The sequence below is a fragment of the Sceloporus occidentalis genome, unplaced genomic scaffold, assembly GCF_023333645.1.
Source record: "Sceloporus occidentalis isolate IW3139 unplaced genomic scaffold, rSceOcc1.0.p SCAF_386, whole genome shotgun sequence".
Classification (NCBI taxonomy): Eukaryota; Metazoa; Chordata; class Lepidosauria; order Squamata; family Phrynosomatidae; genus Sceloporus; species Sceloporus occidentalis.
In genome coordinates this window covers 670-23420 of record NW_028317366.1, presented here as the reverse complement: position 1 = coordinate 23420, position 22751 = coordinate 670, and the positions used below count along the sequence as shown (strand labels likewise).

The following is a 22751-nucleotide window of genomic DNA, read 5'->3' as shown; positions in this document are numbered from 1 at the left end:
TTTTTTAAATTTCGTGATTTTTTTTTTTATTTGTCGCTTTTGTATCCCTGCATTTATTTATTTTTTTTTATATTCCTTTTAATGTAATTTTAAATAAATGTAAAAAAAATAAAAAATAAATATATATATATAATGTGTGTGTGAATGAATGATCCGTCGTTTTATGTATCACTCAAATAATTGTATATTAACTGAAATTTATTGTTTTTTTTTCTGTTTTGTATAATAAAAAAAATAAATGAATAAATATATATTTCAGGGGGGGGCTCACGCTCCGTGCTTAATCCCCTTAGATATAAATTATTATTATTTATTGATACATATAGCGCTGTCCTATTCCTCAGCGCAGTACAATTCACCGATAAATCATTTTTCAGGGCAAATGTATTTTTTTTTAAATAATAATAATAAAAATGTAATAATAAAAATGAGGATTCTCGCCACCGATTGGTTTCTTAAAGCAGCCAATCAATGGCAGGGAAGTGCTCAGAGGATCTCCCTTTGTGGTCTGTGATCCCCACCGGATGCAGAAGTTCTAGACAATTCTAGACCGCAGTGGAAGAAAAAAAACCCGCGGAACATCTGTTACGACGCGTTCAGCCGCTTTCCTGGAGAATTTCCCTTTTAATAATGATAATTTAAAAAAAAATGTTTTTGTCTTTTTTTATATTGGTGGAAATTCCCTTTTTACAAACTCTAGTAGTGCTCCCCGCGTCGGCTCGATGCTTCAAACCGAGTTTACCCGCTTTTGCCGCCAAAATAGTTTATAAAAAATGTTTTCAGTAAATTCTTAATAAAATCACCAATATTTGTAGAGGGAACAAAAAAAAATAATAGAAAATTGGCAGCATATTCTGCAGTTTTAGAAATCGGAAGTTGTGTCTTAAGCCACGCAGATGGCGTGTAGAGGCACACGCGTGACCCCCCCCATCTAGTTTGCGTTATTTTAATGGGGTTATCTCTCTGGAGTCCTGCATCTGTTCAGGTTTCAAAGTGCAAAAGGGGCTGCATGCAACCGCTAGTACCCCCGCAACCGCTAGTACCCCCGCAACCGCTAGTACCCCCGCAACCGCTAGTACCCCCGCATGGGCACCTTTTTAGGTGGGACAAAAGATTGGCAGAACATGAGCAAAGGGGGATGGTGGATGTGTGAAAATGGGTGGAGCTTGGTTAGATGCAGTTAAGGTGGGTGGGGCTTGATGAAATGTGTGTGTAAGGTGGGTGGGGCTTGGTGAAATATGGGTGGGGCTTGGTGAAATGCACGCGAGGTGGGCGGCGCTTGGTCCAATGCAGGTAAGGTAACGACCGCCGAATAGGTGTAACGGGTCGGCTTAGTTTAACGCATCCTGCTATTATTATTATTTCTTTTTAAATGTTTTTTAACTGGATGGTTGTTGTTCTCCACAATAAACCCTCGTTCCTATTGGTTAAGTGTCCTTGTTGCCCGGTAGAGTAATTCAGTGGTGGGTTCTCGCCCGAACTAACTCTCTGGGTCTATCTCCTCCTCCAGAAATCCGCAAAATGCGAGTGAACGTGGATCTGATCCTCCTCAGCTTCCTGAAAGAGGGGCAAATTCCGGATAATGAATACAATTACGCCCTCAACATGCTGGAGCTGGAGGTGAACAAGCGGAGCTCCGATGGGGAGCTCCAGACCGACGGACATTCCCCGGTGTTCCATTTGCAAGGTGGGTCGGCAAGAAGCCGTCTTAATCACCTTAAAGAACCCAGAAAGGTTACACGCCAGGTTCTCCTTTATTGATAGGGCAGCTGTGTCTTCGGAACCTGCTTGCTGACTGCTGTTGATTGGTTCAGGGGGGGGGGGGACTTTAAGATGGGAAGTTGATTAGATGATTCTAGTTGTGCCACCTTTAGCCACCGATTAGTAAATCACTCCAAAACTATTGGGTGGTTTGAAGAACAGTAGTTCTTCTTTGAGGTCATGAAGCCGAGGTCGTCACCTGGTCTAAGGACACCATATGTTCTTCTCCTTCTTCTTCTCAGGCCCATCCGATACAGAAGTGGACGAAGAATTGTGTCGGAGGATCGCGGCTCAGCTGGCTGAGCTGGGGGACAAATTCGACCGCGAGGGGAGAATAAAGAAGGAGATGGTGGAGAGCGTGGTCGAAGGTCTCCTCAGTGACTCGCTTTCCGAGACGGTAGGTCACGTAAAAAAAACATAATACACAAAAAATAATACACAAGTAGAGAAATGCGCCCCCTTGTGCTTGTAATTGTCACTGCAGGCTCGACAGAATGATTTCAAAATGAAAATTTATTGGGTGTAAAAGTGGTTTTGGGGGAAATTAATCATAAAAGAGACAAACTCACACTCTTTATCCACTGATTTTACTAGTTGGGAGAAGGGACGCATCCTTCCTGGATACTAAGGTCCTTTCTTTAGGCATCGCTTAATGCAGATTAAAGAGGGCTTGTAGAACCTGGGGTGTGAGCGTGAATGTGCGTGCGATGTCACCACTCATTGATTATGAGTTAGCGTTGTCCGTATCTGGTGATTTGCCCCTCTCCTCTGCCCGCGCCCCACCTCACTCCATGTGTTTTATTGCAGCGGTTTCAGGAGGTGATCAATTCTGCCCTCCCAAACCTGCCCCCTGGTATCGAGAAGGAAAAGGCCATCCTCGCCGTCACCATGACCCTGACCAAGAAGGTCGGGTGCAACGTTCCCAACCTCCTGCAGAACTTCTTCCGTTACACGGCCGACTTCATCCAATCAAACTACGTCGCCTATTTACAACAACTCTCTCAGCAGGTGAGTTCTTTTTTGTAACTGTACATTAGTGTAGTTTGGGGCACCGTCGGCTAGCGGCCCACCAGTCCATGCCTGTTCACTCAGGATCTTCCAAGCGTGCGCAGTGAATGCACAGGGATCACTCCGTCCGAATGCATCTTCCCCCAGCAATCCATTCTAGAATAATGGCCAAGCTGGTACAGCCCTGGGGGGTTATATTACTGTATACAGCGCTGGGGGGGTTATAATATTACTGTATACAGTGCTGGGGGTTATATTACTGTATATAGCGCTGGGGGGTTATATTACTCTATACAGCGCTAGGGGGGTTATATTACTCTATACAGCGCTGGGGGTTGTTACTATATACAGCGCTGGGGGTTATATTACTGTATACAGCGCTGGGGGTTGTTACTCTATACAGCGCTGGGGGTTATATTACTGTATAGAGCGCTGGGGGGTTATATTACTGTATAGAGCGCTGGGGGGTTATATTACTGTATAGAGCGCTGGGGGGTTATATTACTGTATACAGCGCTGGGGGGTTATATTACTGTATACAGTGCTGGGGGGTTATATTACTGTATACAGCGCTGGGGGGGTATTACTGTATACAGCGCTGGGGGTATTACTGTATACAGCGCTGGGGGGTTATATTACTGTATACAGCGCTGGGGGTTAGATTACTGTATACAGTGCTGGGGGTTATATTAGTGTATATAGCGCTGGGGGGTTATATTACTGTATATAGCGCTGGGGGGGTATTACTGTATATAGCGCTGGGGGGTATTACTGTATACAGCGCTGGGGGGGTTATATTACTGTATACAGCGCTGGGGGTATTACTGTATACAGCGCTGGGGGGTTATATTACTGTATACAGCGCTGGGGGTTATATTACTGTATACAGCGCTGGGGGGTTAGATTACTGTATACAGCGCTGGGGGTTATATTACTGTATACAGCGCTGGGGGGTTAGATTACTGTATACAGCGCTGGGGGTTATATTACTGTATACAGCGCTGGGGGGTTAGATTACTGTATACAGCGCTGGGGGTTATATTACTGTATACAGCGCTGGGGGGTTAGATTACTGTATACAGCGCTGGGGGTTATATTACTGTATACAGCGCTGGGGGTTAGATTACTGTATATAGCACTGGGGGGTTATATTACTGTATACAGCGCTGGGGTTATATTACTGTATACAGCGCTGGGGGGTTAGATTACTGTATACAGCGCTGGGGGGTTAGATTACTGTATACAGCGCTGGGGGTTATATTACTGTATACAGCGCTGGGGGGTTAGATTACTGTATACAGCGCTGGGGGTTATTACTGTATACAGCGCTGGGGGTTAGATTACTGTATATAGCACTGGGGGGGTTATTACTGCACTGGGGGTTTATGATTAAGGAGAGGAATATTTTTTAGAATGAAACATTTTTTATAAATAGAATATTTGTTGTTATTTAAGGTGATTATGGTGATTATTTTACAGCAACAGGATTAACAAATCTAAAAACGTAACTTTTTCTAAAAACACAATTCTGAAAAAAAAATCCTCAAATAAGCGAAACATTGTCTTAGCGATGGATAGATAATATCAGGGCGGACGCTGAATGTTAATTCTTCTCCCTTCGCAGAGGTGAACGCCGAGCTGACAGATTTAAGGAGGATGAATTTATCGCGATTGTTCCCGGCCAGCAACGACATCGATTGTGATGTAAAATATTTAAGTGACTCGGGGGTGGGGGGGGGGGGTCACGTAAATGCAGGGGGGGGGGTCATTTCTACAATTTCCCCCAATGTTGATGTTTTTAGAAGTCTTTGTATCCGTTGTTTTGTGGCTGCTTTGCCGTACCGGTGCTCGATGGCGTGAAACGTTTTATATTAATAAAGGATCTCGAGAAATACTCAGCAGTTGTGAAGGTAACTTAATGACGTTTCAGTCCGGCTTCCTCCGAGCTCCATATAATGTGAAAGGAGGCAGGGAAATGCCATCTGTGTTCTTTTATATATATAATTATAAATGATATATATTACGATTTAACAGGATGACTGGGTTCTTAAAGGGAACCTCCCACCTTTTTTTTATTAATTGCTAGATTTAAAATATTACGCGGTTTCCGTTTATAAAACAGTTTTTGCCCCGTAATATGTTTTCAGGCAGCTGCATATTAGCCGTTTGTATGAGTTTTTGATCTGCTATCTGAGCCAAATCTACCAAACAGCCCGACTCCTTATCATGCTTCCTGTGGGAAACAATAGAATGGCTCAGTCTTAATCACCCCACCAGACTAATGAAAGTCTATGGAGGAACAGACTTCATTAGAACTGCCATAAAGCATCAGCTCAGTGTGGGGTTTGAGAAGGAAAGTCACCCAAAATATCACATGACTGACGACAATGGCGCCTCCAGGTCTGCAGATAAAGGGGGTTTATTGGGAGAAAAGATAAAACCAGGTTTTTGTCACCGACCGACATTACTGTATACAGCGCCCGTGGGGGGGGGGGGGAGTTGGTGGTTATTACTGTATACAGAGCTAGGGGGGGGTTATTACTCTCCTCTACCCCGATTCCTGCACCGGTTTTTACACAGATGCTAGAATGTTATTAAATCATCTTAAAAACTGCTGAACTGTTTAAAGAGGTATCATATAAGCTGTTTTTGTACACTTAAGGCAATGTAAATTTAAGTTGTTTGTTTTTTTTTATACAGGCCAAAGCCAAATGCTCTCGATGTATTGCGCCTCTCGCTGCTTTTGTGTGTTTGTACAAATAGCAAAATGTAATTTGTTGTTTTTTAAACTGCCAATGTTTAACAATTCCTTATTTTTCACTTTTCTGTGGCGCTTTGCTGAATTTAAACAAATCCCGCTTACTTTAATAAACTTTGTGTCTGGCGTTACTGAGATCCGGCCCCTCTATGCACCTACAGAGAGGAAGAGGGAGAGTATGTATGTATAATATATATACACACACACAGACACACACACACACATATATATATATATACACACACACATATATATATATATATATATATATATACACACACACACACATTATAAATGTATCTCGTGCATGTATATATAACTATTTATAGGAACCACGGCTCTCCGGTTCCAGGGATTTCTATAACTTTAGATAAATCTAAATTTACATAAAATCCTAAACAACGTGAAAAAGATTGCACACAAACTGAATATACGAATGTAAATTACTGCCGGTCGATAAAAGTGTAGCAATAAAGTAAATTATAGGAAACTTCCCTTCAAACATGCGCGGGATAGACATACGGCTCCCGAATCTAAGACGAGACCAACGACTGATTAAGGTTTGAGTCTTTACAGCAGGAGAAACGGGCAGACTAGACCCCCAGCTCATAAGACTGCTCTTTGGGGCTTCCCGGATCACATCACTCTCAGCCAACTGTTTTACAAAAGCCCAACGACAGCCTCGTTAAAAAAAATGTTATTTCAAACTATGAAAAGGATTCAGTCTTCATTAATAAAGTATTTTATTTTTAGAATTATTTGTACACAGTATATTTTCAGCTGTCGCTCTCATCAGGGTAACAGCCCAGGGCAGGGTAACAGCTGAGCGAGATAGGAGTGGTGGTTCCTGTGACTCTCATTGCCCTCCGACAGGCTGGAGGTTGCCAAGTGTTAAAGTAATCAGAGAAAAAAAAAAAAAAACCTTTTTAAAGATGTTCTGCGAGACAGAAATTATTTTAACACAACCCGTGATATATGGTCCAAATAAGGGGCCACAGTCGGACTCTTCTGGCCAAAGCTATGGTGGCTGTCTGTCTGTTATAGGGGTTGCAGTCCCGGCCCTGCTCCTAATGCCTTTATAGCTCTTATAAGAGACTAAATACTCTTCGAATCGCAAAATATTTAAGCCAAATACATGATAATTACGGAAAATTCTTTGTGGAATTGTTACTCCTGTTTGTTAAAGGTGCTGTTCCACCAAGACAAACATTAAGGTTTATTTGCTCGGCATGCCTGTAAACGATCTGTCATTTTATACTGTCCCTTGACGTCTTAAACACAAATGGTTTTCCAGTTTCTATGGCAACAGCCTATCTGTATCTGCTTTTCCCTAAAAAAAAACAACTTTATACAACGCTAAATTTCTCTTGATTAAAGAATACTTGGAGGAGTAAATTCCACAACGTAGGCGGAAAAGCACCTTTAACATGCTCCTTTATCACTGTTAAAAAATGCTTTTTAAATATATATTAATGTATTTTCTAATACATTAATTACATCTAAGGGTTAATAGGAAACAGTGCAGCAAAAACAAAAAAAAACACAACGGAGAAGTAAATGGGTAAAAATTTCATTCTAGTTACAAGCAAATCAAAATGATCGCCATCCGGACAGACGCCACGTGTAAAAAAAAATGACATAAAACGGTGGGTGGGCAGAGGAATTTTTGCCTCCCCAGGCAGTCAAAGGCATGTAGTCAGTGTGGGAGATGACCTCACATGCTCTTACGTCATGCAGGGCTTTTTGATATGACATCATAAGCCAGCATCCTTTGTTTGTAAGAAGCCGCATCATCACGTCTAAGCGACAAATGGGTGAACATTTGTTTGCCCTGACTCTGTCTTACGCCAACCGGGTGGTCTAACCTGGCCCCTTATTTTATTAAAGCTAACTGGCATCTATTACAGACGTCCTAGGAATTAATTATTAAAGGGAAGAAGAAGAAAACAGCAAGCGGCCAAAGCTCCTGGGGCTGTGTGTGGATACAGTTACCCCGTTAGACCACCAAGTAGTGTTTTTGCTCCCTGGAAAGCTTACATCGCGGCCCTCAATTAAGCTGCAGCAGAGTCCGGCGACCCGTGGTGCTTTTCCTTTAATTGGTTTAACTTCCCCCCCAAAATAAGTGCTTTCTATTCATAAAATAAAAATAATCTCCCGTTTGGAAAAATATCAACTAATTCTCTGCTCTCGCAGGTTAACCCATAAAGCGCTTTCTATATATTTTTTTTGATCATTTGGATATTTCCATAGATATTGCTGTTTTTTTAAAAATGAACAAAAAGTAGTAAAATTCTTCTATAAAGGCCCTGAAAACATAATCCGGTGCGGCAGGGCCCAAGTCGCCCTCTTGCAAACAAGAAAAAAAAGAATGAAAATTAAAATGCTACATTCTTTGCAAAGCTAACTAAGGCCTCCCCGATTATTTAAAATTAACACCTGGTTTATCGTAGCCTGATCAGTCGTGTCTTTTATTATTATTAATTATTATTTGCAAGGTGCTTTTATAGTGCTTTCCTGCAAATTCAGTATTGCGTTGGGGCAACGGCAGTAATAGTGGCAACAATTTCGACAGCCTAGCCAAGCAGGTGCTACAAAACGGCTTTACTTTCAGGCTGCCACCTCCCCTCCACAACACGACGATCGTCCGTCTTTGTGGTTCCTGACAGCCAACCACAAAAAAACTAATTAAAAAAAAAATAAACGAAAAAAATAAACCTGTTTTAGAATAAGAGTGGTTAACTTTAAATATCACCTACGAAGCAGACCTGGTTGGGGGGTATGAGGGACATCCAGCATACAAAGAGGGGGGCTTCATCACATATTGGGGGGGAACTGAGGGGAAAAAAAAAAAAAAAAAAAAAAAGTGAACTACCCAGAGAAGCCACGTCTACTTCTTTCTCAACACCACAACTATTCCTATGGCTATCGCCAACACGGCAACAGCGGCCGCACCTCCGAACATCAGAATGGATTTGCCTTCTGGGATGAGGATCGGTTTCTCTTCTGCTTGGGGAGAAGGGGGGATTACGGGAGAGATCGGGCGCTCCAGCTTCTCAGCTTCTAGTGAAGACGACACGTGACTCTCTTCTTTGGCCTCCTGAGGAACGGGTAGGGATTCTTTTTCCGATACCCCTTTGACCGATATGTCTACTTTTGGTGGCTCCGGGTGATCTACTGCTGGAGAGGGGCTCCTCCTCGACTCCATTGGCGCAGACACCAACGGCGCTGAGGGCTCCTCAGTCAAAGCTGAAGTTGCTGCAAGAACCTCCCTTTCTTCTTCCTCAACTTCGACCTCTTCCTCTTCTCTACCTTCCACCACCGCTGCCTCTTCGATCACCGCGGCGATCTCCTCTTTCTCCACGTGGACTATGTCCGAATTAGAAGAGTTGTTCTCGCTCCGTTCTTCGGCCCCTCCGTTGCTGTCCAGGCTTTTCAGCTCCTCGGGGTCCATGGTCACCTGTTGCCAGGACTCGGGACCCAAGGAGGTTGGCAAGCTCTCTGTGTGCCAGGTGGAGACGGCGAGGCTCTCCGGCGGGCTTACTTGCTCAGAGTTGTCGCTGGTCAGGATGTAGATGTCGTTGCTGTCTTCGGCGATTAGCCCCGGGGCGTCCTCTTCCTCAGATTCCAGACTGAAGACCGTGCCCTGGAAAACAACACGAAACGTTGGATCAGAGGTGGACGCTCATTCTCATTTTTGAGAGACCTGTTATTCTTTAATGAGGATTAGAGAATCTCTCTAAATATTGTAACCGAACAGCAGCTCGGGGACACGTGGAGAATACAACTACACTCCTCACAACATCTGAAAGGGCTCGCGCCCCAACATCTGCCGGGCTTCCACAACCAGCTGTGGAGCTCTCACGATCATCAGCATGCTTTAGAAGTAACCCAAATAATAAAAAAAAAAAATATTAATTTACATCCCACCAGACTCTTGGCTACAACGGAAAGTCTATAGTGGGGTTTCGTTATGACAGCCAAGCAATTCCAGACACCAAGAGGCTGCCGATTCGTAATATTAGGACGGGTTTAAGATGCGATAGTTTCCTCCCAGGACCCGGGTCTCGGAAACGATGCGTTTCCACCGACTCCAGAGATGTTTTGACGTCAGTTACTGGCTCCAGTACTCTCTACTTGCGCAGTCAGTAAGCGAGAAAGCGCCTCTCGACGGAGCTGAGAATTACCAGCAATGCCCCCCGTTGGCGCTGGCAGAGGCGGCTCCGTTGGCTTACGGTGCAGCAGCGGCGAGAGCGGAAAATTTCCCTGCAACAAAGTATTACGTTCGACGAAGAACATCGCGCCGTAGGGCTAAACCCTTACACTGCATCCTTAATCTGTAAACACGTTCTCAGTTAATATACGGTCCGGTCTGTGCTTGCGCAGCTCCCTGGAATCGCTGCCTGGATCACCGGCGGGGAGTTGCATAGTAAGGGATCCAGCTCTATCTATGACTGAAATACAGGTAAAACAACATTTTTGTTCCATAAAACTAATAATTTAATGGCAATAAAATAGAGACAATAAAAACGCACTTTGAAGAACGCGCCACCCAAGTACCTCTTCTGAAGATCTCGCCCAAGATCACCTACGCGAAAACGTGGCCCCTAAAGACCCAGTAACACAGCCCGTAATCTTGCATAGTTTCCATAGATTTGAACGATTGCCACAAATGCCCAATATTCCATATTACGTTTACAATCTGCCATCCAATTTATCAATGGTGAACGCGCGAGGCTGGATTCTGCCCCAAGTGCACCTTTATTGCCCTGAGCTTTAGCATTTACCTAGATAGCGGGCATTAAAGCTTAGGGCTTGGCGGATATATATATATATATATATATATATATATAATTATACTGCTTCTGACAGCAGATAAAGCCATCGGCTCATCCAACCTGCCCATTTTTTCCACCCACCTTGGTCCTCGACCTCGTCTTACGCTCCGGGAAGGTTAAATAACTGCCCCGCGCCCTACTCCCAGCCCAAATCACACGCGCCCAGAGCCTTCAGACCAAAAACAAAACCCTCAATATAGATGCAAATTGAACCCAATCTGTTCTGCCAAAAAAAACATTCCCAGCCATGATTTCAACAATGGAAAAGTTTTGGAATATTCCGTGATGGGGGGGGGGGTTTGGGTCGGTGAAAGTATACGGAGAAGGCTTAAAGAATCCAGAGGTGGGTTTTTTTTTTTTCTCTTATCTGGAAATTTTGCTTAAATCGTTGGAATTTTTTTTGCAATAACAGTTAATGTCCTGCTTACCCCGCGGGGGCCGCAGACGTCCAGCCCGTTACATAACACGCAGTATCACTAAATCCCAGGAAGCTGGGGGGTTGGCGTGAACCGGGCATTTCACTTTTATACGTTCTAACAGTTCGACGCGGGGGGCACCCGCTTCATCTTTTTAAATATCTACCTGTAGAGATACAGTCATGGCTTCAGCTGGTAACACAAGCACCATTTAGTTATTTAAGCCCCAAGGTCAGAGAGGGGCTCTGGCTCAACTATGGGGGGGGGGGGATTAAAACAAAATGTGACGGACACAAGCCCTGCCGAATCTACGATAAATATCCAGATTCCATCCACAAACTTCCAAAGGGCCTCATATGGAAACCAGATAACTATACAGGAGCCGAATCATCACAATCCGCTGCTTTAGTAAACTTCACATTTTTCAATGACAAAAGAAACACAGAACCCACAGCCGGCAGATCGGCCCCATTTGGCCCACATCCACATTATCTCCTACTGTAAAGAATCAAACCTTAACCCCTACCACTTCAACTGGGAAGCCGTTCCACTTACCTACCATCTCCTCAGCAAAGTAAAGCTTTCATACATAGCCCCCGACCCTCTCGTTTTAGAGAACGGCTTCTTGTTCCAACAGATCTCATCCTTCGAAATAAACGTCTCTCCTGTAATTTAATGTATTTAAATGTTTCTACCCCCCCAGGCTGTGTTTATCGAGACCCCAGAGCGCCATCGAGGCAAAGTGCGTTTTCAGCAGCGCGATGGAGCGGAAGGGATTGGACGGGAGGGACGGGGTCCCCGCAGCCGTCTGAACGCGAAGGGGAGCAGATGTGTCGGGAATGTGAGCGCCGCTCGCTGCCAGCAGCCTTACATGGTAACCAAACCCTGTACAGGCTTCCCGAACGGCCGCAACGGGGCAGATAGTAAAGAGTTCTAACCCAGAGCCTGCCGGGTCAGGATCCAACGGGGCAGATAGTAAAGAGTTCTAACCCAGAGCCTGCCGGGTCAGGATCCAACGGGGCAGATAGTAAAGAGTTCTAAACCAGAGCCTGCCAGGTCAGGATCCAACGGGGCAGATAGTAAAGAGTTCTAAACCAGAGCCTGCCGGGTCAGGATCCAACGGGGCAGATAGTAAAGAGTTCTAAACCAGAGCCTGCCGGGTCAGGATCCAACGGGGCAGATAGTAAAGAGTTCTAAACCAGAGCCTGCCGGGTCAGGATCCAACGGGGCAGATAGTAAAGAGTTCTAAACCAGAGCCTGCCGGGTCAGGATCCAACGGGGCAGATAGTAAAGAGTTCTAAACCAGAGCCTGCCGGGTCAGGATCCAACGGGGCAGATAGTAAAGAGTTCTAAACCAGAGCCTGCCGGGTCAGGATCCGCAGACAACACCTAGAGATCTACTCACCTATCCTGTATAACTTCGGATAAAAGGTCGCGGATCTACCTGCAGATTTAATATTTGGGAACTCACTGTAAAGAAATATATAGAGGTCCTTCCTCCCGTGTACTGAAGCTGCAGTATTTGGTATGTAGTACACGCATGGCTCGTACGCCACTCAGACAACTTTGCAGGCCTTGACTTAATTGATTGATCGGTGGTGGTCAGAGTTTCTTTGCATCCTTGACCCAGGTAAGGATTTTCAATCTGTGCCAATCTGTTTCCATGTGACTGTACTCCCCCCCCCCCCCCCCAAATCGGGGGCAAATAAATATTTTATACGGATAACAGCCACACCGTCATTTTTTTTTTGCTTGAGACGCACATGCCGACCGTGTTAAAACCAGAGCCCGGATCTCGGACCTGCCGTTAGTCTGCAAAATACGCAACAGCTAAAGGGTTAAACTTCTCTCCGCGTATAACGGCAACGCGTTTCGCGAACTGGCTAAAGGAGTAGTTGTTTAGCTCTGTCGGGCTATAATGCAGCAACCGTTGGGATGTCACATTATTTCTGCCGCCCAACCGTGAGAAAACTCTCTGAAGGTCAAGGAAGTATTAAAAGCAAAAAAACTAAATGAAATGAAGGAAAAATTAACCCTTTTATGGGAAGAAGGGTGATTAAGCGAATCCGTGTACACTCTAGAGGCGGTAAAAATGTTAAACGGGGGGGGGGTTACATTACCATTAAAAGGCAATTTCCCTTAGTTAACCTTGAGGCTTGTGTACACGCTGCCTCCACGGGAAGTCTCACATGTTATTTCTGCTTATCCGTGTTGTATTTGCAGATCTACACGCCATGAAAATAAATAAATAAATAAATCGCTCGGACAGACCCGACGCAAACACAGAAGAGCTTTCTTAACGTCACCAAATGTATTCATTACCCACCGGTTTAAAGAGCTACGCAGGGTGTTTAAGGAGCAACACAGCAGCAGAAATAAAGCAGAGTTTTGGGCCGGGGTGTGAAGTCGCCTTAACAATAAAGTAATATTTTGGGAGATAACAGATAAAAAAAACGGGCTTAACCTTTCTATACGGGAAAACGTCGTATCCAACCTTGACGCGGTCACAGTTTTAATGCATGTGACCGGATCCTAATAAAAACACCCGGGCAGACGAAACGCGGAAACATTCTAAAAACCTAAAGCAGCCAAAAAAAAAAAAAAAATACAAAAAAAAAAAACCAACAAAAAAACATTGGTCTAAATAAAAAAATGAAATCCGTTTAAAAAACTTTATGTACAAAAACATGCAGCAAGGGTTAATTAATGCGAACGGCAGCTCTGAGGCACCGACGTGAAGTTAGTCAACAAGCCTTTAACCGCTTCATAGCTTGAAGCTGTAGAGGAAATGCCATCCGGCATTTAAAGAGTTACCGCGTTACCGAAAACGTAAAAGGTCGGAGAACGCGGCGGATTTAATATTTCCTTGGCTGGTGTTGAATTCTTTCCTCTTTATCATACCATGAGACTGGAGCACAAGAGCTGACAGTCGGTAGTAAGTGTTCTCTTACCAGGTCAGGCGGCTGTGGCTTCCAGTGGAAGTGTAAGAAGCAGCAATACGTCTGCTCTGCACCCGGGAGCAGCGGAGTGCGGGAGGCGAGCGCGCGCAGGCACGTGCACGGCGACCCACTTTTGTTTAAGATGTGACTCAGCTACAGGGCAAACAACGAGCGGATGCCAAAGCAGTGCTGGGAAGCGGCGTTTAGAGAGCAAGCACCGGCCAGCCAGAAATAAAAATTAAACAACAACAAAAAAAAAAACTGTCACATAATGTCTGAATTTTTTTTCTATATCAGCTGCTGGCCGAGAATGATGGTAATCGCAGCACTGAACATGCGCAAGACTGGAACCCTTCGGAATACATTAAAGCAAAATTAGACCATTAGAAGAAAAGAAAAAAAATAGGAAACGCTAAGATAATTTGCCTTCTCTGAGCCGATGGCGGCAGACGAAGAACCCGCAATAACCTGAAGTCTTTTACGGGAAGTTGCCGCTGAAGTCGAAACGCGTGGCTGTAGATTAAAAACGCCAGATAAGAAGGAATTGCCCCGTTTAAGCCGCACAATCTCTGATTAATTGATGAACCTCACGCCTTTCAGGCCAAACCCCAACGCATTTCTCAAGCATTTTAAATAAAATCTTTCCTAAGTGTGTACAAAGCTTAAAATAGGATTTTTTTTTGCTGCAACTCTCCAATTTTCATCATTCTAGTCTAGTCGTATAAATAAGTCATAGGGGCTTCTTAACCCCCAACAACCCGATGAACCCGCAATGCCATTTCTGCCAATTCCTTCCCTGCTTCACTTTTTATATTCAGAGGGAATTCTCTTTCTGGAAGTAAACAAAACATTTTCTTTATGGAATTAAGAGTTCAAACTATCAAACAGCCCATATTATATATAAAGTGTCTTCTGCTGCACTTAACCCTCGGCATGCCGTAGCCTAACCTGGCGATTGGTACGGATGAGGTGAGAGTGTCTATAGCGCAGTCCGAAGAAGGGATGCCCCGAAGCGCATTGGTGTAAGCAGAGGGTCTGCGCAAGAGACAGCGCTACCGAGTATCTCAAAAATCAAATGCTCGCAGCTTAATCCATCAGGGAATGACTGCCTCGCATCTGGGGCTTTACCTTCTGCGCAGTGAAAGCCAGATTGCTGGAATCGCTGCCCTAATCCTCCGGTATAATCTGCAGGGGATGAAGGTGAAGCCGGCGGCGTACGTACAGTCACGGCTGGAGAACACGCTAACATGTCACATGCGTGCTCCCAGCAGACAGCCTCTGAACGGGGGAGGCTTTTTCCACCTTTTCCCTTTTACAGCAAGCAATATAACCAAAGAAAAAATAACCAGTAACCTTAGTAACGACATGCGTCGCCCCATACTGGGGGAAGATGACCGATGTCTTATACCGTTCATGAAACCTGCACCGCGCTGCATGTTGTATGCATCAAAAGCAGACATGGCTTCTGTATCGTTCACACTCACTGTTAAACCGTAGCCTCCACCACTCACACTAAGGTCTGCAATTTGTTTTTAAGGGGTTTGTCTATAAAAAATCAAGTAATAACCGCCCCCCCCCCAGTCTACTTTTCACGTTGATTAGTTTGAGTAGCAGCACGTACCCATCCTCCCTGCTGTATAACGAAGTCCGCGCACAGCTCCTCTATGTACGTAACGTTGAGCTGCACCAGGGTTTCCAGGCACGGCTTGCCTCGTCTTGTGAGCTCCAGGAGAAGTCTTTGCGAGAGGACAAGCGGGACCAGAACCTACGCGGGAAAAGAAGGGGGACGGCGGCATCTTCACATGAATCAAAAGCACCGGCTATACAGAATGCCACACAAAACAAACTATCCAAAAGAACTGCAAATAGCTTTGCTGCCTCTGGAGCCAACGCTTTTAACCATGATATAGCCGACGTGGCAACACGCCAGAAGATTATGCTATTATCTCATATATATATATATTGTATTTCGTTGACGCAAACACTATATTATCATAAGTGGGAAAAAAGCAAACGTAAGCTAAACCCATTAATAAAGCTAATTTTTAACAGAAAAGTAACTAGGACTGCTGTGTGTGTGATGTGTTTCTAGGTTGAGAGAGAACTGATTTTTCTTATTAATCCAATTAATTATGAGCCGAACGCGCGCACCTCCTTAGCCCCAGGACAGCGATTATACTTCTATCACCAGAGGGAAAGGCACGGTCAGTAATCACTGGCATGGAAGAATGCGCACGTCAAGTGAAAATAAAAAAATTATTACAGGTATTTGGGTTATAAATTTTAATCCTGCTGTCTAACTAGCCAGTGGTTTATAGGTACTGTAAATTAGTATTGCACCAGGTACCATGCATTAATCAATATTAACCCTGTGGTTAAACTGCCAAGAGTGTACGTACCCATTGGAAGGGACCCAATAAAGTTACCTTGAGGCCATAACACCCCCCCCCTCCCAGTCTGCAAACTTAAGTGACCTCCTGATAGAGGCAGAAACTTAATGTCACTGCTCGTAGGGACAAAAGTAAAAGGGGGATTAAGTGTCCCAAGATGGCGCGGTACCTTATTCCACCCGGCGGTTAGCGCGGCAGCGTCCTCCGTTTCCTTCTTGAACACTTTGTAGCTCAGACTCCTGTAAAGAGATTAGGACACCGTTTGATTGAGCTCATTGCTAATAAACTTAGGACAGCCGTTATAGCTTGAAATGTATTTTTTTTATTCATTAAAAATAACAGTTCTGCATTAGAAATTATCTACATGACAAAAAAACAAATTATGAAGAAATATGTATAGGGGTACAGAGTTTTATGTAGTTTTGAGTGTGTCATGTGGATCACGTCATGATTCGGATTATTGTTGTCTGGCGCAACTCAAGCATGCTTGGGTGTGACAAACTGCAGGTTGGATTTTCACCATAATTGTGTCTTTTCTTAAAAAAAAATTAGCCATTATTTTAATCATCTGTAACGGATACAATGCCCAGCTAACAAGATGCGTGAAGTGTATATTCTGAGAGTTTACTATGCATACAAGGAGTCCGAGCGCGGGATATTTTGCACAAGGTACAGAACAGGCACTCATGCTGTAGGAACCTACGTGTTCAGGAGCGCATCGGTGGCTTTGTCCAGCGGATCGCGGATTTCCAGACTCAGTTTCTCAGAAAGTTGGGACAAACATTCCTCGATGGAGCTTTCCGGACTTGCTGGGCTAAAGACGGGGGAGGTGTGCATGTCAAACCCTGTGGTCGGGAAGGCTGGATGACAAGCCGAGAAACAAAGCAACTTAAGGAATTGGCTCGGCGCACATTAAAATAAATAAATTAAACTCAATACTGGTTTCCGAAAGCTTGGGCTAAGACCAAACTCGCTCTCTGAGTGCAGAAGTTAATTGTTCGATACACCTTAATACAAATGGTAGTCATACAACCCAACCTATTCACCTAATACACTTTTACGTTTAACCTCTGATCTATACATCTGCTGCAAATATATATATATATATATATATATATATATATATATATATATATATATATATATATATATATATATAATCTAACCCAAACGCTTAATACTCAAAGTCTGGCACTTACAGGAAGGTTGCGATATGTAGACAGCTGTCTCTTAAAAGGCAAGAGATTTTAAAATAAAATGCCTTTTAATGTATAACATTTTCCACCCGAGGCTGTTATTATAAACACAATAAGGATATATGTTTCATATACTGTATAAAATGTCAGGCATGACCGGTCCCGTGTGTCCTTTCACCTACCGGCAGCTATTTCGTCCTCCAGACGTTTCAGCTCCTCTTCTACCGCTGTCTTAATCTTCTCCAGCTCCTCCTTGGCTGCAGGAGGGACTGGTGGGTGCGCAGCTCCTGCAATGGAAGCATCGACATTACCTAAAAAAACATAAAACTTAAATATATAAAAATAATAAAATTAAAAAACAAACAGTATTGAGGGGGTTAAACATTACATTGTGAGGTTTACGCACTAAAGCTGGAGATTGTGCACTTGAACCCTTTTGCGTTGAGAACCCCAGTGAGCAATGAGAACCAGGCTGGCCCTGTATAATGTCTAGTTAGGTTAAGAACTCTAATTGATCTATGCATTGTACGGGGCCAACACAGCCCCTTTGGCAGAGGGAGCTCAACAGGATTTGTTTTCTATTAGGATTATTAGGCCCGAGTTGAATCCAAGAATGTTCAAACACTCAGTTTAGTAACTAAACACAACCTGTTACTTTAACCCCTTCTCTTCCAACATTCATTGTCCTCTGCGTCACAATATATGCACATTTGAAGAAATGGAGGGAGTCTAACAAAGGCAGATGTGAATGAAGGGTCGCAGATTATAATATATTGTATAGCCACGACCTCTTGCCGTCACTCCGTTCTAAGGAGGACATGTCCGCATACACTGCATGCCATGTTTCATGGATGGAGGACGGCTTGAAACCTGAGCATCGGTAAAGAAGTAAGCAGCTCTCTGCGAGGCTGGGAAGCCTTTGTGTGCCACTGCTCAACGAGCCGGGAGAGCCTGATTTCACTCGACAGCCTGTCAGACAGAATAAGAAGCCAAGCAGAAAACGCAGGGAGAACAGAAGCCCCCGCCACACCGAATATAAAGAGCCTTGTTTGCGGTTGGCTAAAGAAAACCCTGAACGCCCTCAATTTCAGTTAGTAACACGAGCCAGAGACGCACTGCGTGGGCATAAACGCAGGTCTCTATAGGCTGGAGAACACCAAACAGCGACCTGCGATCTACAAGCAGCCGCAAAGCATGAACTAATTCTGCTGTCGCATCTGTGCATGCGCAGAGGATTTCCAAACGCCAGGGCGGCGTAACGTTCTTGCACAACGCTTTGGAGGGGGTGACAATATCTACCCACACTGTATCTAGACCATTGGAAGGCAGGGGCAATTAAGAGCCAGAGAGACTGGCATAAGGAGCAGCAGTAAAAGACGTGCAATCTCCAAAGCAACCCGTGGAACGTTCCCACTGACTGGTCCACTTTTGACACAAAAAGCAGCCACTGATTGTTGCCATAGTAACCGAAAAAGCTTCTTAAAAATTTAGTTTATGTGATTAAACAATTAGGGGAAGGAATTAAAACTTCAGATCTGATGAGGTTTATTTGCAATCGATGGCTTGTCTTAGTGGAACAGCAGCTTTAAAAGGAGGAATCCAGTTCAGATGTTTTCACAGCAAACGCCTGCCTGTCCTGGGGCGTTTCTTAAATGTCCATATTCGATTCAGAAGCATACAGCAGCGGGAAGCCCCCTTCCCATGGATTTCGTCCCGTTACTCACCAGCGCTGGCTGCTTGGGGCTGTCCCGCCGTCCTCTCTAGCGGGGGGAACCCCAAATAACTGAGCACGACATACTGTGTTTCATAGTGAAAGCCGGTAGGCACGGTAGCTGATGACGCCATTAGCCTCTTTAGGCGATACCAGGGAAGATCAGACAGTGTTCCTGGGAAGGAAACGGAAAAATCTCAATCAGAATTATTGGTTCGCAGGAATTAAATGAATACAGATAAACAAACAAAACACACCACGAAAGAGGCAGAAATTGGTTAAAAGAGGATGTCCTAAAATAAGTCCTTCGTTATTTTACTAGTCCTACTTGATACAATTGTTTCCTGAGGTACTGTACAATCCGTAGATACAGTATCCCTCCCGCTTTAACGTACAATGTTTCAAACAGGTATTTTTTGGTTAAATCCTTTTCCTACCGAGACTTCCAATCTTCGTCCAACTGCTGAAGGTCTACAGGGAAGAACGTCATGAGGACTTCTTAAACACTGCCATAAAGCGATCAACTTCGGTTTATTAGAAAGTTCTATCACATGATCGACTACAACAGTGACCTTGAGGTCAGCAGGAAAGCGTACATTTCTTCAAATCAATACCATATACAGGTTTTAATGAACCTTCTTTTTAAATAAAGAATCATAAAATGTTGGAATCATAAATTCTCACAACTGCCGTGATGTCCAGCTCAGTCCTTGAGGGCCAAGATGCTGAGGTTGGACATATTCTGAAAGCAAGCTAGCCACGGTGGCCCAAATCTTCCCATATAGAATTCTATACCTTCCCGTCTCTAAAAAAGAAGAATCATTCCGGCCCCTAGAGTCCCATCCCTGGCTGAAGTCCACGCCGGCTCAGATTTCTTCCATACAATTCCCTATCGTGACTGTAACTAAACGGCTAGAATTCAAAATATGGCCGTTCCGTCACGGAATATTGAAGCTGTTTGCAGCGCCAAGTTTTTTTTTTTTTTTTAATTGCCCGTTACCAGCTACTCGATGCTAAAGAGGCAATTAACTTTATAAATGCCAAAGCAGACAAAAGCCAACGCTACAACGGTCCGGTGGGGTTTTAAGAGAGGCTAAAAATAAAGCCTGTGGTCTGGTTTGTGCTATCATGTTGCAAATTTATTTATACCGGACAGATAATCCATAGTTTTGAAACTTTTTTTTTTTTGTCTCATGGCAGACTAGGGAACCCCAACGTGAGCAAAGACATTAGGCTTCAATGACCACGTGACCTTCAGCAACTGAACCCTAAACACTTAAGACCCCTCACCGTGGTCACGTGGAAGCCACCCCACAAGGCTAGAGAGACCTAAGGACCCTTTGGCCCCCCGCACATGACAGCCTTCCACACCTAGTCTCCTCTGTTTAGAGAGTCAACTCTAATAACTCGGTCATAAAGCAGATCCAGTCACCTGATCGGTCACTGGATCAATATACTGAATATCTATTCAAAACCTGTAGGGTCCGTCTGTGACATCACATGGCACTCTATGCACGTGTGGTGAATTTGCATACGGCACCGCATGTGATGTCATAACACGGATGGGAATGAAGGCTTATCTTTGCACCACTTTTAGCGATATTCCAGAATACGTGCAGAACACGTGTCGCATCGATATATATATATAAAAATATATATTTGTTATCTTCCAGCACAGAAGCAATGGAGTGAAATTAGTCATCTGGCTACAACTCTTTGGGGGGGGGGGGTCCATGTAAACACCATATGATCAACGCACACAAAGGGGCTGCGATACCCGACAACTAGCACGGCAATCCTTAAAGGAGACTCAGTCCTGATAAAAGCGTTAAGCATTTTTTTCTCCATAAGGGATCAATATAGTTTATTACATTCTATAAGCGATTGTCTCTCCGTCGTCTTTATTGTTCTGGGTTATAGTGCAGACGGATAATAAAAAAAAAAACTGCTGTGTAACGCTTTAAAGTCATGCCCAGGCGAGAAGCCACAAACAGCCAGCAGTCGATTACATTCTGGCTGCGGGTTATAAATGGGCCTTGAATGTAAACGCGGGGCTGGAATGTGCGAGGCGTTACCGGAGGGAGTCCCAAAGCTGGGTGCAGCCCCCGGCTCCCTCGAAAAGATCTACTGGGATGACATCTAGAGAGAGACAGAGCGTAAAATGCTTTATGTTACTCCGGACAGAGAGTTTCGCTACTGTCGGCAAAAAAAAAAAAAAGAGCTGGATTTGTGCGAGATAACAAAGCGCTGCTTACACTGCCATCACGTAGCGGCTCGTCACGAAACTCTCACCAAGGAACATACCTAATCAGGAGCGCATATAGGTTCTATACATAGAGAAAGCGATAACCAGTGTAAATGTATTAACCTCTTCCACTTCTGCTGGGAGGCTCTTCCACTTATCTACCACCCTCTCAGTAAAGAAAACTTGCTTGCAATTATATTTAATTTCTCGAAATGTAACAAACAATATACAGAACAGGCTTGGAGAAATAAGATCACAAAGGACAGATTTATATTCATTTACAGAGCCCGGTTCTTTCCATCACGGCGTCTTTATTGGATGGAACCGGCGTTCCGAGATGTAGCTAAACGTATACATTAAGAGCACTTTGAATTCCGAAAAGTTCTGAATAAGCCATAAAAAGATAGACAAAAAAAAATAAAAAAATAATATATATATATATATATATATATATATACACACACACACACAGGACCAATATATACCTATAAGAAAAATGTACATATTTTTAAAATATAATTTTAAATATTTTGCCATAATATTTTATTATATATAGTATATAAAAATGCACAAATACTTAGTCATAATTGTATAATATATATATCAAATGCAAATATTTAAAAATTATAATATATATTTAAACATTTTATATTTAAAATATTTAAAAAATCTGAATTTATTATATGATATAATTATATATATATATATATATATAATCTTAAAATGCACGAGCTGTATTTGCATTTATAACATTGTGTGGAAGAGTAAGTACTTTTCAGAAAAAATTCCCTGCCCTACACAATGCAGACTGGCAGGACCCTGGGCACTGGGTTAAGTGCTGGGTGTGGATGGGAGTCTCGGGATGCAGGATACAGGCTGTCCATGGGGGGGCCAAAGAGGGCGAGGGCAAGTGCAAATAAGTACCATGGGGGTCTGTGAGTATGTAAAATAAACTGCCCCAACCCTTTAACAGAACCACAAGTGTCCCGCACTAGAGGGGAGAGGCACTCAGGACCATGCAAAGGGGGTAAATGTGAGGAAGAGCAACTTGAGGTAAAATTTGGGCTGTGGGGTACCTCAGCAGCACCCTTAGTGGCCAGTGGGGTATATAACACATAAAAGCCCCTATGAGGTGCATAACTATGGCTACACCAAGGACCCACAGGACGGCCCCTGCCCCCTCTCACCTGCGGCTGCAGCTCGGGTTAAGCGGGTCCTTCCCTCCCGGCTCCCGCTCTACACAGGAGCAGCAGCCATGAAAGGGGGCGGAGCCAACCGCGACGGCGTGCCTGAAAACGTCATAACGCCAGCGACTCACCCACGCCCTCACGTCGGTCCCCACCTACTTTGTTGTATATGTCCTGTGACCTTGGCAGCAGAAGCCAATCACCTCTCAGAAGGCGCAAAGTGGGCGTGTTACAAAGAACCAGAAGACCAGTTAAAGGGCGGTGCTGAGGTTCTAGAAGAGGCGTGGAACGCAAAAACCAGTATA

General features: G+C 44.1%; 2 protein-coding genes across 2 annotated transcripts; one reads left to right on the top strand and one right to left on the bottom strand.

Annotated features, from left to right (window-relative positions):
- Positions 1–1521: 1521 nt before the first annotated feature.
- Positions 1522–4399, top strand: LOC149273301 (BH3-interacting domain death agonist-like). Its single transcript, XM_089506461.1, has 4 exons — positions 1522–1687; positions 2004–2158; positions 2569–2769; positions 4394–4399. The coding sequence occupies exons 1-4, from the start codon at positions 1522–1524 to the stop codon at positions 4397–4399; spliced, it is 528 nt and encodes a 175-aa protein (XP_089362587.1).
- A 4015-nt stretch (positions 4400–8414) lies between these two features.
- Positions 8415–19148, bottom strand: LOC149273300 (bcl-2-like protein 13). Its single transcript, XM_089506483.1, has 7 exons — positions 19024–19148; positions 18403–18442; positions 17486–17555; positions 16811–16967; positions 16277–16346; positions 15339–15482; positions 8415–9170 (listed from the first exon to the last, which is right to left on the bottom strand). Exons 1-7 carry the CDS (start codon positions 19146–19148, stop codon positions 8415–8417), a joined length of 1362 nt encoding a protein of 453 aa, XP_089362609.1.
- Between the last annotated feature and the right edge of the window lie 3603 nt (positions 19149–22751).

Coding starts and splice junctions, on each gene's coding strand:
- LOC149273301 (XM_089506461.1), top strand. CDS start 1,522: ATGCGAGTGAACGTGGATCTGATCCTCCTCAGCTTCCTGAAAGAGGGG. Junction 1,688..2,003: donor CCCGGTGTTCCATTTGCAAG/GTGGGTCGGCAA, acceptor TCTTCTTCTCAG/GCCCATCCGATACAGAAGTG. Junction 2,159..2,568: donor GTGACTCGCTTTCCGAGACG/GTAGGTCACGTA, acceptor GTTTTATTGCAG/CGGTTTCAGGAGGTGATCAA.
- LOC149273300 (XM_089506483.1), bottom strand. CDS start 19,148: ATGGCGTCATCAGCTACCGTGCCTACCGGCTTTCACTATGAAACACAG. Junction 17,556..18,402: donor GCAGTGCGTCTCTGGCTCGT/GTTACTAACTGA, acceptor CCTGCAGCCAAG/GAGGAGCTGGAGAAGATTAA. Junction 16,347..16,810: donor ACCGATGCGCTCCTGAACAC/GTAGGTTCCTAC, acceptor ATCTCTTTACAG/GAGTCTGAGCTACAAAGTGT.